This window comes from Mesoplodon bidens (assembly GCF_964165515.1).
Source record: "Mesoplodon bidens genome assembly, chromosome: 18".
NCBI lineage: Eukaryota > Metazoa > Chordata > Mammalia > Artiodactyla > Ziphiidae > Mesoplodon > Mesoplodon bidens.
Window position 1 is genome coordinate 18,461,440 of NC_138175.1, and position 18,811 is coordinate 18,480,250.

General features: G+C 40.4%; 1 protein-coding gene across 1 annotated transcript in view; it reads right to left on the minus strand.

The window, feature by feature from the left end:
- Positions 1–18,811, minus strand: part of TANGO6 (transport and golgi organization 6 homolog) — a 169,683-nt gene that overhangs the window by 53,264 nt on the left and 97,608 nt on the right. Inside the window, exon 15 of the mRNA XM_081215235.1 lies at positions 12,288–12,428. Coding sequence (XP_081071361.1) covers positions 12,288–12,428 — 141 coding nt within the window. The remainder of the gene's footprint in view (positions 1–12,287; positions 12,429–18,811) is intronic.

Sequence of the window (18,811 nt, forward strand, 5' to 3'; positions counted from 1 at the left end):
CTCTTTGCTTCCTTATTTGTCAGTAAAAGATGGTGCCAACACAATTTCAGTCTTTACTACTTCAGAGCTGGCAGTTTAATGGGTAACATTTTTTAAACCTTCTAAATGAATTTTCATTGCATCAGCTTTAAAAAATATTAGTATAATATAAAAGTCTCTTAAAAGAGGCAAGAAAAATATTGAAGATATAGACTCAAAGGTTCTTACATACAGTTACAGCCATTTGGCCCAACAGTCCATCTCTGGGTATGCCAAACCACATCTGACAAACATTAACCCAGGGATAGTTAAGACCTCCTACCAGTATTTTAAAACTTTTGTGCTCCAGCCTTTTTATTACGTCCATCCCAATCTCTTCTGCTCTTTATTTCATTTCCTCTTAAGGACCAGGCTCAAGTGGAGGTGGAGACCTGGAGTCTTTGTCTGCCTATCTTTGAATCTTAATCTTATCTTTCCAGGCTCCTGGATCTCATTTACATTGTTTGAATTGCCTCTGTAATCTAACCAGTTCAAGTAGGCTCTTCCTTTTCCAAGACAGTACACTTTTTGTACTTTCAGATTTGGTATTAGATATTTTGGGGAGAAAAAAGAGAGTAAAGGTACAAAAAAGGTCAAATGTCACAATACACACTTCACTCACTAAAGCCGTTACTGAAAAAAGGAATCCAGAGAAACTATTTTTCCTCCCATTTATTTGGGAACTAAAGTAAATAGATCCCTGGGGATGAGTAACATGGTGGAGAGCCACATGCCCTCACAGAAATATTCCTGCTGACCTGGTCAATAAGGAAACAGGAGACAAAATATAGATCTGACTCTCTGCATGGACCCTTTTATGTCCTCAATAATATCTAGTAATTTTTCCTGCATTTTAGGGCCTGGAACTCTATTTCACTACTGAAAGAAATACAGTAGAAGAATTACTTGTTTTTTGTAACATTTCATCAATACAACTTATTGCTGCGACTGGACCAGAGTCAACAGAGACAATAATTTATGTCAAGGTCAGAAGGAAATTAGATTGACACAACAGATCCTGACAGGCAGGATTTCCTTTCCAAAAGCCATTTAGAGAATTAAATAATTTAAATGCAATTAATTTTTTATGAAATTCATCATTTAAAAAATTCATAGGTAAATTCTGATCTATTAACAACAATTACTTTTCAGCCTTGAATTTCCCCTGCCGCTCTGGGGAAATCATCTCTTTTCTGATTTTAGTATCCCTTCTCCACATAGCCCTTTATGAACAGGGGAGAGATTTTAGTTAAGATAGAATATGCAGCTACAGTACAGTGGAATAAAAAAACCTTGTGTCCATCTGTAAGCCTCCTTATCTGCAAAGCACTTGTGCGCCTATTACCACATAAGAATTTGAGTTTGGTGGAAAAAAAGATGCTTAACTCTGTATTACAAATAAGGAAAGAGAAATTTTTAACGGGCTGATCCCAGGTCACACAGCTACTGAAAGACAGATACATTCTCTTGTCTCCCAAACAGAGGGCTCTTTCTACTGCCATCAGGACATTTACTTGGCGCTCCATGAAGATCAGCAGGAACTTCTGTTCTAAAACAGTGGACATCAATGTGGCCAGCTGATTCTCCCACACCTCTGACATTTCACAGTCCTTACAATTTTCATTCTTTCTCTGTTTAACCTCATAAGATATGAATGGAAGAGAAGCCAGGGATTTATATCTTACAAGAGGGCATAAGCAACAGGGCATAATGGGAATAAGTTCCTCTGGTCCATGAAAAAACACCAAAATTATCACTTAATTGTCTTTCTGAAGGGCTGAAATCCTATTAATTCTACCCTGAAGAGGAGAACAAAAAAAATTCCCCTCTTCTTTACCATCTTCAAAGTGGTAACACTTCTGATTTCCTAACAGGAGGAGATGACTGATAAATGGCCTTGTGAAAGCTGCTAAAGCCACATACTTGATGTACGTTAGGGCATTAGAGGGCTGAAGCCAAAGCCATCTTCTGGTCTTGATGGGGCTTGCCAGGGAGGCGGGTCGAGGTAGTCACTGGGCAAGAATGCTGAGTAGTCCCTGGAGAGTCCCCCCTGCTGATGTCTACATGTCAGGACCCACTTTTCTCCCTCAGGCTAATTGCTGATCTGCTGCTTTTGGTGTTCCATTCACACTGTTATCCTTTTTAAGGTAATGTAACCAAGAGGTGACTCTGAGCTAGAAGTAGGTTAGCAAAGATTTCAGGGCCTCTTAGCCCTCCCTTTTCTGGTTCTAATTTCATTGTATCTCATCACACAGACCACATAGGCATGGATGATTTGGAGGCAAGTTGCAGGTAGACAAACTTTGACAGGCTTAGATGTAACCAAGGGAAGATCTCTGTGGGACAAGTTATTAAGGAAAAACAAACTTGTTAGTAGTGCTATTGTTGGTGCAAGTGACTTACCAGGTATGCTTTAAAGAGACACACAGACCTTCCTGCCTCCAAATATTTCTTCTATTAGCAATCTGTATTGCTTCAGAGTCTATTTAATCATTAGAACTTTATTTCTTTAGACTAAATAGCCTCCTTACTCAAAATGCAAAACCACCCCAAGAAGGGCAGCGTAATAGGAGGCTGTCATCCACACCTGAGTAAATATTAATATACCTGTTACCTCCTTTTTACAAGCTGGGAAGGCAAAAGAAAGATATGAAAGAATTTCTGAAATTTGATGAGTTTCTAGTCGAAGAAAGTTTTAAGTGGGAGGGGAGAAGAAAAAAAAGGTAAGCAAGGGGCACTGAAAGGAGAGGGAGAAGACCCTACTTTACACTTTGACTCGCAAAAGGATGTTTTCTTTCCTTGTCTTCAAATAAGAGCGATGTGCAAATAAGAACCACAGATAAATATCTTTTGGACAAAGTAAAACAATGTACGGGAAATGCTTTGTACCACTGGATTTTCAGCAACTCAATGAACTAAAGTAACGCAGAAACAAAGACAGTTTGAAACAGAGGATGCCAAGACTTCTATGGTTATGTATTAACTACCTTACTCGTTCCATCTCAACAGCTCATTGAACGCCAAGATTGGTTTAAACAGCATATAAACAGCATATAAAGTTACCCTACAAGGAAAATCTACAACAAATGACTCTACCCTAGTGTGTTACTGACAAGAAAAAGAGATTCGTTCTCCTAAAAAGTGTGCTTGAGACAGTAGCAGACTTCAGAAACATGGTGGAATTTTCTTGAAGGGTGGAATTAACAAAGTAAAGCCCAGAAATGTGATCACAAGAAAGGAAAAGTTCCAGGTTTATGGCAAGTTATTTTAAAATATGAAAGAAGATAAAAACTAGATATTTTAAATGAAGGAGACTCTCTTTACAATTCTGTAATGATGAAAGTAGTAAAACCATTCCAGTGACTTAATTAATTTAATTCCCTACATAAATGTTCAAACTCGTTAAAGCATGCCCAAGAGTTAGTTAGCCTCATAATATTGACAAACATAAATCAGGAAGCCTGTGGCCTGAGAATATAACTTTATGTTTAAATTATTAACAGAAGATCCTTCAACTGCTATGAAATCAGTCTTTACCACATCAGGTCAAGCAAAAAGAAAATGAAGTTACAACTTCTTTTAAAGGGAACATTAGATTCTAATTAGTTGGTTTACTTTCTTGCAAGCCCATAAGTCAAAGTGAATGCAAGAATCTATTTCAAATCCAAGAATCTATTTTAAAACTTGTAAATAAAAGAGAAAATCAGATGTTTCACTGTCCTGTGTCCTTTCACAGACACAATAAAGGATCCAAATTAATGCTTTAATTTACTCTCAACTGGAATTAGGGGTGTGAGATGAGAAGACAAAAGTATGAAGACACTGAAAATAAAAATAACAGCAGAGGGCTTCCCTGGTGGCACAGTGGTTGAGAGTCTGCCTGCCGATGCAGGGGACACGGGTCCGGGAAGATCCCACATGCTGCGGAGCGGCTAGGCCCGTGAGCCATGGCCGCTGAGCCTGTGCGTCTGGAGCCTGTGCTCCGCAACAGGAGAGGCCACAACAGTGAGAGGCCCACGTACCGCAAAAAAACAAACAAACAAAAAAAACTGTCATCACGTGGCTTCCTTTCTTAAGAAACCATAGTGATTCCCAAATGCCCATCACATCAAGTCCTAACTCCTCTGCCCAGTCTTCAAGGCTCTCTGTGGTCTGCCCACCCTCTCTATCTAGCCTTACTACCCAAGGCACCCAATACAACTTGCTATACAGAGACAGGTCAAGTCCTCCATTCACAACACAGGCATCCCACTTTTGTTCTCATGCTTTCTTTCCTATCTGGGGACATCATTTGCCTTCTTTCTCACATGTAAATCCTCATTCAATATCCATCATCATCTCGTTCCCAGATTGCCCAACAACATCCTATGAGTCTACCTGCTTCTAGTCTTGTCCCACTCTCATCCTTCACATAGCAGCCAAAATGATTTTGCTAAAATGTAATTATGATTAATTCTTCCCTCCTTAAAATCTCTGTGACTTCCATTTAAAGTCAACATAGGGCTTCCCTGGTGGCGCAGTGGTTGAGAGTCCGCCTGCCGATGCAGGGGACACGGGTTCGTGCCCCGGTCTGGAAAGATCCCACATGCCGTGGAGCGGCTGGGCCCGTGAGCCGTGGCCGCTGAGCCTGCGCGTCCAGAACCTGTGCTCTGCAATGGGAGAGGCCACAACAGTGAGAGGCCCGCGTACCGCAAAAAAAAAAAAAAAAAGCAGGTGATATGGAAAAGAGTTGATAAAGCACATTAAATAAGGGTGTTCTGCAGGTTGTAAGAGTTAGAAATATACCCTAAAGCCCAGAGGAATTTGAGAAAAGGTACCTTCTAACCTAGAAGTATAAGCTGCTTTGTCCCCACATTCCCAGTGTCATTCTAGTTGCCGTGGCACACTCCAACAGACCTGAGATTTAGTTCTCTCCCCTCATTCCTCTTTCCAAATATTAATTACTGATCTTTCTTACAGACTTCACTGAAGGTACTCTTAAGATGAAGCAACATGAATATGGCTTTCTATTCCTGCTCTCATTTTTAGAAGTTTCTGACCGAGAGTAAACTAGAACTTGTCTGAGCTTGCTGATTAGAAGACTGCGCTCTGCCTCTAAAAATAAGTGCTGTGCTTTGTAAGTCATGGTGACACTATCAGATCTGAGTTGTTCTTCTAGGGCAGCAATGGGTTCACACTGAGTCATGCATCCATCCATCAGTCCTTCCCTGACCTCCTTCCCTTCATCCACCCACCCACCGCCAACATTCTCTGACAGGTTCCTCCATTCATTCTGGGAGCAAAGGTACACATTTTAGAGATAGCTGGTCAGGGTTAGAGGATAGGTCTGAAGCCATGGAATAATTTTTCTCTGTGAGACATTAGCAGTCTCATTCACTGCTGACAAGAGGATCCCTTTCTGGAAGGCAACTTAGCACTACATATCAAGAGCCTTAAAAGCAGGCACATACTGTGACCTAGTAATTCCTTTCTAAGAACCAATCCTAAGGAAAGAATCAAAGATTCACCAAAGGATTTACGTATAAGAATAATCAATAGCACACTTCTTATAATCCTCATAAAGTTCCTCATAAAGTAAGGAACTGGAACCACCTAATTAAACAATATCTTTCTAGAAGATAATTAAATAAAATTATGATAAATTCAGGTTATTAATTATAACAACCAATAAATCTTATATTTTCAAGAAATATTTAATGACATGGAAAAGTGCTTATAATGTTAAATTTTTTAAAAAGCAGGATATGTACAATGTAATTACAAGTCTGAGAAAGAAAAAGAAACTAGAAGGAAACGTCAAAATATAAACAAAGAATGGTTACTTCTGAATGGTGAGACTATTAGTGATTATTTTCTTTACACTTTTTAATATTTTCCAAAGTGTCCAAAATTATCATGTATTACTGATACAATTAGGAAGGGAAAGGTCTAAGAATAGACTTTAAAGTTATATCTCTCAGAAAAATTGACATGAGGAAGAAAAACAGAAGGAGGAAGAGAAGAAAAAAAATTATTCGGTCTGGGCTCCAACTTTCAATTTTGGCCAGATTAGTATTTCCAATTTACATTAATGTAAGTATTTGTTGAACTGAACTATACTGATGCTAACCTAGGCAAACTTGGCAAGAAGCATTTCATTTAATTCTCTGAATTTTGCTGAAAAATTCTCCTTTCAAAGTATGTGAACTCTAATCCTTGACTGTTATTCATTGCTGCTGAAATCTATGAATGCTGAACTCCCAGACAAGTATCCAATTATTCACACATCCAACCCACCTTTTCACCTTCAGGCTATGCTGTGAGTTGAAAATCTCTGAAAGTTAACATACAAAGCCATTTTTCAAAAACTGACCTGCTGTTCTTGATAACGATGAGGAACTGATGTAGCCCCAAAGAACTTTGCCACATTCAACTGCAGGGTCCCAAAGAGAAAAAGACAGACAAGACCGTTTCCTCTGAGCTCCCATAATACCCTACACAGGCCTCTCCCTAAATTAGCAGGTCACCTTAGAAGAACTGTGTATGAGTTGACGGCTCTGATTAAACTATAAGCTCCTTGAAGGAAGAGACGGTGGCTTTTTCGTGCTCCTATTTCCAGCCCCAGGCACAGAACCAGCCATTCAGTGCCTACTCAAAAAACATTTTTAAACTGAACTACATTGATGCCTCTGCTCTCAAGATTAAGAAAAAAATAAACATATTCAAGATAAAAAACTAATGAGAACCTGCTATATAGCACAAGGAACCCTATGCAGTGCTCTGTGGTGACCTAAATGGGAAGGAAATCTAAAAGAGAGGGGATATATGTATACATACAGCTGATTCACTTCGCTGTGCAGCAGAAACTAACACAACACTGTAAAGCAACTATACCCCAATTAAAAAAAAAAAGATTAAAAAAAGAGCTTTGAGCATTAGAAAGAGCTACCAAATAACCCAGGAATTTATATGATTTAGACTTGACAAAAGCAGGAGATCAGAATTCAGAGAATGTCTGAGTATTACTATAGGCAGAGGAGGAAACTGTTTTTCCATCAAGGACTTCTGATCCAAGCTTGAAATTCAAATTCACATACAAGTAAAAAGCAATTTCATTTATTTCTCTTTTTCCTTAGAATGAGAAAGAAATATCAGCAAAGGATATAAAACATTCCTTAAATACAAGGGATAATTTAAAAATATACTTTAGTTCATATTATGGTCCATTAAATGTAAAAGGAAGGCAAAAAAAAAGGAGGCATATGTAATCACTTCAAAGGTGGCCACAGGCTCTATAATAAGGACACACACTCTTATATTCAGCAGATATCAGAAAAGGCTATCCACTAAAAAGTATGCTCATAAAATTGGTATAAAATAGATAAGATGAGCCATGTGCAGAACCTCCCACATCCAAGAGGATCTGTAATTACAGGAAGGAATGAATAACTTTTTCAAGCTCTCTCCAGTGAAATGGCAATCTAAGATGTAACTGAGATGTAGGATAGGGTAGAATTCAGTCAAGGCCACCAGGATGACTGCACAGGTGAGTACTGTACAGCTCCAGGCCCTGCCATTCATACAATAATGCCTCCTGGACTTTTTGAATCTGAGAACAACCTGCACAATTGTATGTGGCAGTCTTGGATGTAACTAACATATCTGAGTGATGTTATAAAGCAGACCATGAGTTCTACAACAGGGTGCATCAGCAGGAGCCCTACTGACATTCTGGGCCAGATCATTCTTGGTTGCAGGGGGCTGTCCTGTGCACTGTAGGATGTTTAGAAACTTCCCTGGCCTGTACCCATTAAATGCCAGTAACGTCCCCACTGCCCCCAGCTGTAACAACTAAAAATGTCTCCAGACATTGCCAATGTCCCCTGGGGGGCAAATTCTTCCCCCCACTCCCCCATTTGAGAATCACTGGTCTAGAGGAACAAAGAACTGGGTAGTGTTTGTTCAGCTCTGCTGAAGAGAGAGAAGATACTTCATCTGGCATATGTGAGAAAAGAGTGTAGTCTATATCAGATCAGGAATAATGCTCTAGGCAATCTCAGAAGGAAATACCCTTACAGATGTACTCAATACCCTTTGCTTTAATTCCACTTGTCAGGTATTGTCCCAATTACCAATTCAATATCTTGGGCACAGTTATTTAATGTTATACATTTAAAAGAAGTTTTAAAAAAATGCAATGACATATAACAGCTCACAGGTTATTGTCAACATCGACATTGGGCCATATAAGAGGAAACAGATGGAGAAACATTTGGAGTGACCGGTAATTTAGCAATGCATTAAGATTAAATTTCTAAAAGTACAATAAAAAAACTAAATAGTTCCTTAAATAAAAGAAATGAAACCAAAATCCTACCATCATATTTTCTATGTTGAGGAGTACAGATTAAAATATATAGATTCATACTTATAAAATGTTGGTTTAAGAAAGCCTTTCTATATGAGAGAGAAACCATAAAAGAAAAGATAGATTTGCCTACATCAAAATAAAAAACTTCTACATTTCAAAACAAACAAAACAGAAAATATGAACATAACTAAAATGTAAATAAACCAAAGAAAATATTTACAACATAAATGTTAGTGGTTCAAGATCTGTAAATATATAAAGCTTTTACAAATTAAATAACAAAATCAACACCCCAATGGAAAAATGAAGAAAGGATAGGAACAGGAAATTCACACACACACACATACACCCTCCACACACACAAAAATTCAGCTAATAAAAATATGAAAAATATTTAACCCTGTCAATTGAATAAATGGAAATAAAAACACAATAACATTTCTTTATATATGTGCTTGATCATACATAGTGCTGATGAGGGTACAAATATTCTCAAACATTAAAATATAAACTGGCACAATCTCTTGGGAAGATAATTTAGCAATAAATATGTTTTAAAATATGCACATGCTTTTAAAAAATTCTACTTTCAGAAATTTTTCCTAGGAAATTATCATGGATCTGCACAAAGATTTAGCTACAAGAATATTCATCTTAACGTAATTCATAATAGTGAAAAATTAGAACAACCTGTAAGCTGGTCAGTTGAAAAAAATTATGATACATTCAAATGATAGTCTCATGCAATCATTAAAAATTATAGAGGATGTGGAAAATGTGTGTTAATGACAGGAAAAAGATGCTTAATGACATGGGAACATTTTCAGGATACAGTATTGTGTATTGGGTAAGAGACTGGGTCTGGAGTCAGACTGTCTGGATTGAAAGTTTGGGTCCATCATTAATTAGCTATGTAACGTTAGGCAAGTTAGTACCCGTCTCTGTATCTGTTTCCTAATGTGTAAAAAAGTGTAACCTCTATGAAATAACAGCAACAATCTAGGCAACAATCACCAGTGGTTACTTAAAACCAATAGGAGGAAGGTTGATGGGGAAGTTTATTATGGATGTACCCTACTAGAAACACCACTGATCAATCTTCACATCACTAAAATGAGACACCAGACATCATACGCCTTGTAATGTGAGACAACAGGAAATACAATACACAGCACAGCCTATGAAATATTCTTGCCCCCTAAAATTTTACCCAAATTTAGCCAAGTGTCCGTATCTATCAACTTACTGGAAACATGGGGATTTAATTCCATTAAAATGAGGTTCAGACTTCCCTGGTGGCACAGTGGTTGAGAATCCGCCTGCTAATGCAGAGGACATGGGTTCAAGCCCTGGTCCGGGAAGATCACACATGCCACGGAGCAACTAAGCCCGTGCACCACAACTACTGAGCCTGCGCTCTAGAGCCTGCGTGCCACAACTACTGAAGCCCACGCACCTAGAGCCTGTGCTCCGCAACAAGAAAAGCCACCGCAATGAGAAGGCTGAGCACCGCAACGAAGAGTAGCCCCCGCTCTCTGCAACTAGAGAAAGCCCGCGCAGCAACGAAGACCTAACGCAGCCAAAAATAATAAATAAATAAAAATTTGTTTTAAATGAGGTTCAAGGACAATCAAAATAAACTGATGCTGATAAAAAGTCGGAATAGTGCTTACCTCTGGGGCAGGTATAGCTTAGGAAGGGAAAAAAGGAAACTTTATGGGTTATTAGAAGTTTCTCTGTACTGATCTGGGTGATGGCAGATATGTAGAGAACCATAAAACTACACTATTAAAATTAGTGTACTTTATATACTTTCTGTATGTATATGATACTTCAATCTTTTTTTTTTTTAAATGAAAAGAAAAAAAAAGCTCCTGCTGATTTTTCACCATTGTCTAGTGGCAGGATGAAAAGTAGATGTGGTTAGGGAACTGAAGCCAAGAGGAAGAGGTAATACTGCACCTGGCTCCTACCTATGGGCCTGTGTTCCCATGGAACTCCCCCTGCTGCAAAGAAGAGCTGGGGATGGGGAGAGCACAAGGCCTGGACCACTGAAACTAGGGTACTTATTAAAGAAGTCTTATAAATTGGCTGTCACAAGGATTTCCACACCAATAGTAAACTGAGGACATTGGCTATGTTGTAAAAATGGGCTTTAATTTCACTTCAAGGATTTCAGTCAGCCATCTCATCTATGCACCCGGACAAGTTGGTTAGGTGAATTAGAAAGTAGCAGTTAAAGCTAAGGCAACATTTACAGCTGGATACTTGTTAGAGTAGGCTACAGGAAGATTAGAACTTTGAGAATTGATGGAATATGCTTTGAAATGCCAGAAGGCAGTTTTGGAAATTGGGCTAATTATAGGACTATGTAAGGAGGAGCAAGGCCTCTCTCCCACTCAACCTAGTCCTTCATCCCCACCTTCAATCTCACCACAGGAAATGATTTGGACTGGCCTGTGGGGATGGAGAGAGAAATGTGCCTTTTCAGCGTTTATCACGCCAATGATAGCGGTCTACCAGAAGTTACAGAGAACAGACATGTTTTGTTGATGTATCAGACGCATCCTTCTCAGATCGATGATCACAATGATACAGACAAATGGAAGTCAGAGGTGCATTTGATCCTGTAATAGGGTAAAGTTAACACTCACACCGATTGTGAGAGAATCATTTCTCATAATGGTGCACTTGTCTGATATGTACCAGACCCATGTTTAAGACTAAGGCAAATATAGAAAGTTCGCCCTTCTTCAAAGGGCAGAAAAAAATCTTTTAATTTCACTCTCATGAGATTTTCCTTTCAGTGATAAAAGAATTTAAGTGGTTGGAGATCTAGGTTCTATCTTCTTTAGCCAGAGGGTCACCCAGAAATTAGGAAACTTAAGGGCTACGTCCGTGGAAATGATGCATGGTTATGTGGAATCTTTGGAAATCCTTAAAAATGCTGGCGAAGGAAGAACTCAACGTAAACTCTTGATACAAGAGGCAAAAGTTAGTTTGTTGTTTTTTGGGGGTTTTTAGCCATGCCGTGCAGCATGCGGGATCTTAGTTCCCCGACCAGGGATTGAACCCGCGCCCCCTGCACTGGAAGCGCAGAGTCCTAACCACTGGACCGCCAGGGAATCCCAAAGCTAGTTTGTTTTTTCAAAATCTTCCCCTAGTGGGTAAAGAGTAAAATTTAATCCTTACAATAGCCATATGAGGTAAGTGCTATTAATATCCTCTTTTTATATATGAGGACACTGAGGCACCAGAGGTTGAGAAACATTCCCATGATCACAAAGCTGATAAGCAGCAGCTTGGGATTTGATCCCAAGCAGTATGACTCTAGAGCCCATGGCTTTACAACTCTCAGCTTGTGTGGTTTTGAGCAACTTCCTTTGAGTTGGTAGGTTCAATTCTTAGCACTACTATTTACCAGCTGAATGAGTCTTGAACAAATTGCTGAAGGTCCCTGTGCTACAGTTTCCTCATCTATAAAATGGGCCCAACAACTGCCTCTTTATAGAATTTCTTGGGAAAATTAGATGAGATTATATACACGTAGAGGACCTGGCACACAGAAGTCATTCAACCAGAGTTAGCACTCTTCTTTCCCTGTCTGACATTCCCCTTCTTTTCATGGTTGCTGCTGCTCAGCAAGTGGGAAACTTCTCATTCCAGCTCTGAGGAAAATCAGGGCCCCAACATGGCTCAGTGGGGGAGACTAAGCAGTTGTAGAAGAATGGGCACTATTGCTGCCAATCTCTTGGTGCGTGTTGGACATCTGCTAAATCCTTGAACAGGAAGTAACTCACCTCAGCCCCCAAACTGTCCTCACCTTGCTAGCATAACAAGCCTCCAGGTGCACAGACTTTGGTTCCACAGTCATACTGCTCCCTGACCCCGTTCCAGATGCTGGAACAAGAAAACTCACCTAATGCCCTGACAATTCGCATCAGGATTTCTCCGACTTTCATTCTGGTCTCCAGTGTGTGCTTGTCTTTACCGCCATCATACTGTGCCAACAGGCCAGGCAAGATTTTCTCAGGGTACACATCTGAGAGGAGGGCAACCCCTAGGGTTGAAAACAAAAAGAAAGGATTCATTACTGTTCAGCACTGAAAAGAAAATAAGCCCAGACAGCCTGTGATGGGATGAAAACAGAGACATTTAAACCCACCTCTGTCATTCTACCAGCAAGGGCTGCCCTGTATTTGGAGTGACAACATTGTGAGTGGAAAGAACATGGGTCTGAGAGTTCACACTCCTGGATTCTTCTAGTCTCAGGCCAATATGATCTCTAAGGTCTCTTTCAGCACTGACATTCTATGATCTATGGATTCTAGACTCTGGAAGCAGAGGCTAGATGATTACATATCATGGCAGGGGTTTACACAGCAGTGGGAGAAGACCGGATCAAATGTCCTCGAGGGAGCCTTCCCAGTCTGAGACACTAAGGTTCTATGACAAGTATCGTCTATGCCCACACATCAGCCTGAAGCACAGCAGTGCTTCCTGTCTTTGCTGCAGTTCTCTACCCCAGTATGAGTTTTCTCTGTAAAACTGTCAGTGATGAGAACAATTTCTGTAAGGAAATAAGGAATGCAAATTCTGGGCATGATTAGTAGTAGACTGTGCTTCCAGCTGAGTTCCCTGATCAGAAGTAGGAAGATCCTGCTCTTGGGTCTCCCTTCCTAGTCCTTGCTGATCCCCTCTCCCATCACGCCAGAACTCCTAGATGTAGAATCTGCAGCAGTGTTATCATTATCTGAGCCCAACCCCGTATCAAGTAAACTTTACAGGGGCTGACAGAGGAGGCGAGACACGACTAAGACAGGACCAGAAATAAAGCCCCTAGTCTCAAAACTATATAAACACAAATTCCATTACTTGGGGGGAGGGGTTACGTACTATACTCTAAAGAATAGTGAGGAAGGGCTTCCCTGGTGGCGCAGTGGTTGAGAGTCCACCTGCCGATGCAGGGGATGCGGGTTCGTGCCCCGGTCTGGGAGGATCCCACATGCCGCGGAGCAGCTGGGCCCGTAAGCCATGGCCGCTGAGCCTGCGCGTCCGGAGCCTGTGCTCCGCAACGGGAGAGGCCACAACGGTGAGAGGCCCACGTACCGCAAAAAAAATAAAATAAGAATAGTGAGGAAAAAGGAAAAAACAAATGAAGGAAGGAAACTCAGGTCTCAAACTACACCCAGGGTGAGAATGCTTCTCACCACCTCTACCTCAACCACTCTGGTCCATCATTTCTGGCCTGATTTTTTTCAAAAATCCCAATTGGTCTCCGTGCTTCTACCCTATTCCTGCACTGCAGCTGGAACTATCTGGTTAAGATGAGTCAGACCTCATCATTCTTCTGCCCAAACCATCACTGGTTTCCCTCCTTCCCTTAATATGAGCAGCCCCCATCCCCCACCTGCCTTTGCTCTGCCTCTCACCTCACCTCTTACTACGCTCTCCCTTCCTCACTGTCCTCCAGCAACTGTGGCTGGAACTCCTAGCTGTAGACCACGCTGCTCTGGACCCAGCATCTTCGCCTGACTTCTCCCTCTGCCTAGGCTGCTCCTCCTCCAGGTAGCCCATGGCTTGCTCCTAAAAGCCCATCATGTCTCTGTTCAAATCGTATATGAAATGACAGCCTCCTTCTTCTACCACTCTTTATCCTTCTCACCCTGCTTCATTGTTCTTCTTAGCACTTAACGGTACCTGAAATGATATATACTTGTTTATTTATTGACTGCTGTCTTCAGAATGTGAACTCTACAAAGTCAAGGATTTTGTTTTGTTCCCCACTGTAGCCTCAATGCCTAGAAGAGTGCCAGCACATAACAAGTGCTCAATAACTATTTGTCAAATGAATGAATGAATAAAAGGGTTCAAAGATACAGTCTTGATATAAATTTCAGGAATTAAGAAAGAGAAGATGGGGAAGGAATAATATAAATGCTTGAGAAATCTATAATTATTTTTTATCTGAGTTTACCATTCTTCCATTTAATTTGAAAGTCTTGCAGGCAAAGTCTATATACTGTTTTCTATGTTATAGGTTGGGGTTCCATTCTCTTATAAATAGATATACACCAAGGCGATGCAACTGCTGAGGGCTACACCTGCTTGTCCATCCTCTTTTCTGCCCTCCTCACCCCTGTACCTTTTCATTGCCTGAAAAGCCTGGGAAGTCTCTACATGTGGGTCTTAAGCCACATCTGTCTTCCTTTTTTTTTTTTTTTTTTTGATGTTGGGGGTAGGAGTTTATTAATTAATTTATTTATTTTTGCTGTGTAGCGTCTTTGTTTCTGTGCGAGGGCTTTCTCTAGTTGTGGCAAGCGGGGGCCACTCTTCATCATGGTGCGCAGGCCTCTCACTATCGCGGCCTCTCTCGTTGCGGAGCACAGGCTCCAGACGCGCAGGCTCAGTAATTGTGGCTCACGGGCCTAGTTGCTCCGCGGCATGTGGGATCCTCCCAGACCAGGGCTTGAACCCGTGTCCCCTGCATTAGCGGCAGATTCTCAACCACTGCGTCACCAGGGAAGCCCTGTCTTCCTTTATGTGGCCTACAGTTTTACATAAACAGAAGCTCTGCTCTTTAGGGAGTTTCAGGCTGTGGCAGAACCTGAATTAGACAGCTTCCTTGTTGGCAAAATGTGACACTGCATTTGTAGGTAGCTCTATGACGCAAAACGAGGGGTAAGTTTTTGGAGGTCCAAGGCGGAGTTAGAGACCTCCCAGCATAGGAAAAATGTCTGCAGCTAAGAAAAGGATAAATGAAGGAAACAGCTTCCACATTCTAAAAGAGCCCAAAGGAAAAGTGAATTGATAGTTGGTAACTGAACGCTGGCAGATGTCCTATCACTGATGTATAACGAGGCCCGGCACGTATTATAGATCTGTAGCAGTCATAACTACTTCTTCACCAGAAGTTCCTAACTCGAAATTCAGTGGATTTGTTTTCTTTCAGGAATATAGTTGTGACTTCATAATGGAACTCAGTCGTAAAATGGGATTTGCTCTATAAAAATTTGATCTATATCTAGCTTTTCTGAAAAACATCTACTACTAAAGTCCCTTCTACTGTCATTTATGCCTATTTTTATCTCGCTAATCTTTAGCAGAGAAGTTATTTACTTCTATGAGAATATCCTGCTGTATACTTCAAAACCAAATGAGGGGCTTCCCTGGTGGCGCAGTGGTTGAGAGTCCGCCTGCCGATGCAGGGGACACGGGTTCGTGCCCCGGTCTGGGAAGATCCCACATGCCGCGGAGCGGCTGGGCCCGTGAGCCATGGCTGCTGAGCATGCGCGTCCGGAGCCTGTGCTCTGCAAGGGGAGAGGCCACAACAGTGAGAGGCCCGCCTACCGCAAAAAAAAAAAAAAAAACCAAATGAGCTCTTGATTCCCTCTCTGTAGCAGACAGGCATTTTGGTTGCACACAGCATCTACCCTCTCTTCTGGTAACAACACCTGCTGTTCCTTTGGGAAATATCCCTTCCCTACTCTCAGTCTATGTAGTTTGAGTGGGGGTAACTACCCACTTTCTCTCTCTTCATGTGTTAACAAACTCATGTCAAGGCTGCCTTAGGATATTCCATGCCATCACCACCACAATGTTTGGTTCAGGAATGGGGGAAGACACTCAATCCTGGAGCCAATTTTGGAACTACCAGGAAAGATGAGCTCCTGGAGTCTGTGTGTGTGTGGGGAGGGAAGGGGGATTGTTTTGTTTCATCTTCTTGTTTGTGCCTGTAGAAGTGATTAACCAGGAGCTGCCAGTGGCCATCATGTGGAGAAAGTCAACCCCAAAATGGTGCAAACACAGAGGAGGGTCAAGCCAAGAGAGGAAAGGAGAAAAGGAGAGAACTGTGTCATGCTTTGAGCCCCGGGATCCAATTACACATTTACTCACTAGAACCTTTGGATACGAAAGCCAATAAATATCCTTTTATGCTTATGCCAGTTTGATTTTTTTTCAACCAAAGGAATCCTAATATATCCTTCTTCAGGTTAAAGAAACAAATTCAGATTTTTTAAAAAAACTTTTCCTATAATGCCAAACTTTTAGTTCCACCAGGGAGCATTAATTCTCCCAATCTTACATAAAAAGGTTGCCAATAGCAAAGTACAATTTCCTTGCTTCCCACAGTCCCAGGTTAGTAATTGTTTATCTTCCTGCTGACCTGCTCCATGGACTGCTGCCAAATGGCTCTCTGACTGTCTGAGTTTACCTTCTCAGGATACAGTTGCCACCTATGACTTTATGAATCCCTAGAGGACAATGGTTCCTTCCTTACTCTTAGACGGAGCAGTGAAGAGAATCACATATGATGGTTAAGACTATATAACAATTTAAAGGGATGAGATTTTGTGTGGCTGTTTTGTTTCTTCTTTGAAAAGTTTTTTGAATTTTGACGACTGAGGAAGCCTGACCATAACCTTCATATACCCCTTGGCCCCTCCTTTGTAATATGAAAACAGGGTAATTTCTGGGTCAGCACTAGCTTTAAGGAAACATGACACAACAATCCCTTCGGCAACAAGGACCAAATGATTATGTGAGAGATACCTGCTCCTGCTCTGATCACAGGAAAATGACTATGCATTTCAAGATGTGGTGTAACAGATAAGATACAGAGAAAGCAAAGGTGAACCAAATCTGGCAGGAGTTCATGAAAGTGTTCTGATCTGTGTTTTGGGGCAAAGCACAGGATAAGGCAAATTAACCAACTGAAAAAATATTATTGAAAGTACTTTATGCGACAAAATAGAGACAGTCAACTTTGTAAAATAACTGTTTTCTTTTCCCCCAAAGACTTTCATTACAAAGCCAGAAATGTATTCTGATCCAGTGTCGACTTCAAGATGATCCCTCAGCGTGCTGCTCAGCGATTCTGCAGACCTTGGGCAGTCACCATAGTTTAGGTCTCACTTTACATAGTGCTCTTGCATTATAGGAAAGACAGTCTAATCCTAAATGTCTTTACTGACTGGCTCTATCCCAGGAATCTGCTACATCATCCCCACTTTAAAACTAACCAGGTTTATTCCCCTGGGCAGACAACAACCTACCTTCCAAAATACCCACATCAACTTGGAAACCACCTACTCACTTGAATTTCTCAGGTATTTCTGCAGAAAACTGTAAGAAACACAACTCCCCACATATTGAATGATTCCATTTATATGAAAATGTCCAAAATAGGCAAATTTACAAACAGAAAGTAGGGTCAGTGGTCGCTTAGGGCTGTGGGAGTTGGTGGGGAGGAATAGGGACTGACTGCTAACGATATGGAGTTTCTTTATGGAGGGTAAAACATTCTAAAATTAATTATGGTGATGGTTACACACTCTGTGAATATAATAAAAAACACTGAATTGTATATTTTACATGGGTGAATCGTATGGTATATGCATTATATCTCAAAAACTTGTTATTAAAAAACTGTAAGAGTCGTACAACTCAACAGCAAAAAAAAAAAAAAAAAAAAAAATCCGATTAAAAAATGGGCAGATGACCTGAATAGGCACTTTTCCCAAAGAAGACATACAGATGGCCAAGAGGCACATGAAAAGATGTTCAACATCACTAATCATCAAGGAAATATAAATCAAAACCACAATGAGATACCACCTCACACCTGTTAGAAGACTATTATCAAAAAGACAAGATATAACAAGTGTTGGAGAGGATGTGGAGAAAAGGAGACTCTCGTGTACCATCAGTAGGACTGTAAATTGGTATGGCTACTGTGGAAAACAGTATGGAGGTTCCTGAAAAAATTAAAAATCGAACTACCATATGACCTAGCAATTCCACTACCAGGCATTTATCCAAAGAAAACAAAAACACAAACTCAAAAAGATACATGCACTCCTATGTTCATTACAGCATTGTTTACAATAGCCAAGATATGAAAACAATCTAAAAGTCCATCAATGAATGAATGGACAAAGAAGACATGGTGTACACACACACACACACACACACACACACACACACACACACACACACACTGGAATACTATTCAGCCATGAAAAAGAAAGAAATCTTAACATTTTCAACAACATGGGTGGACCATGAGAGAATTATGCTAAGTGAAATAAGTCAGACAAAGAAAGACATCCATAAAAAAATGAAGAAGCTTTTAAAGAACTTTTATGGAATAAATACTAATATCTATTGTTAAGTGAAATGCAAGGTACAAAACTCTGTGTATAGAATTCAACAATTTGTGTACAAAGGGGAAATACATACACACATTTATACACTAATAAATAGTTCTGTAAGGATACACAAGTAACCAATGATATTGGTTGTTTCTAGGGAGGGAAATGGAGTGACTAGAGGATAGATAAGAGAGAAGAGACTTTTTACTCTGTATCTTTTGGTACCTTTTGAATTTTGAACCATGTAATGTATCAAATATAACTAAATAAAATATAAGTTAAAAAATTG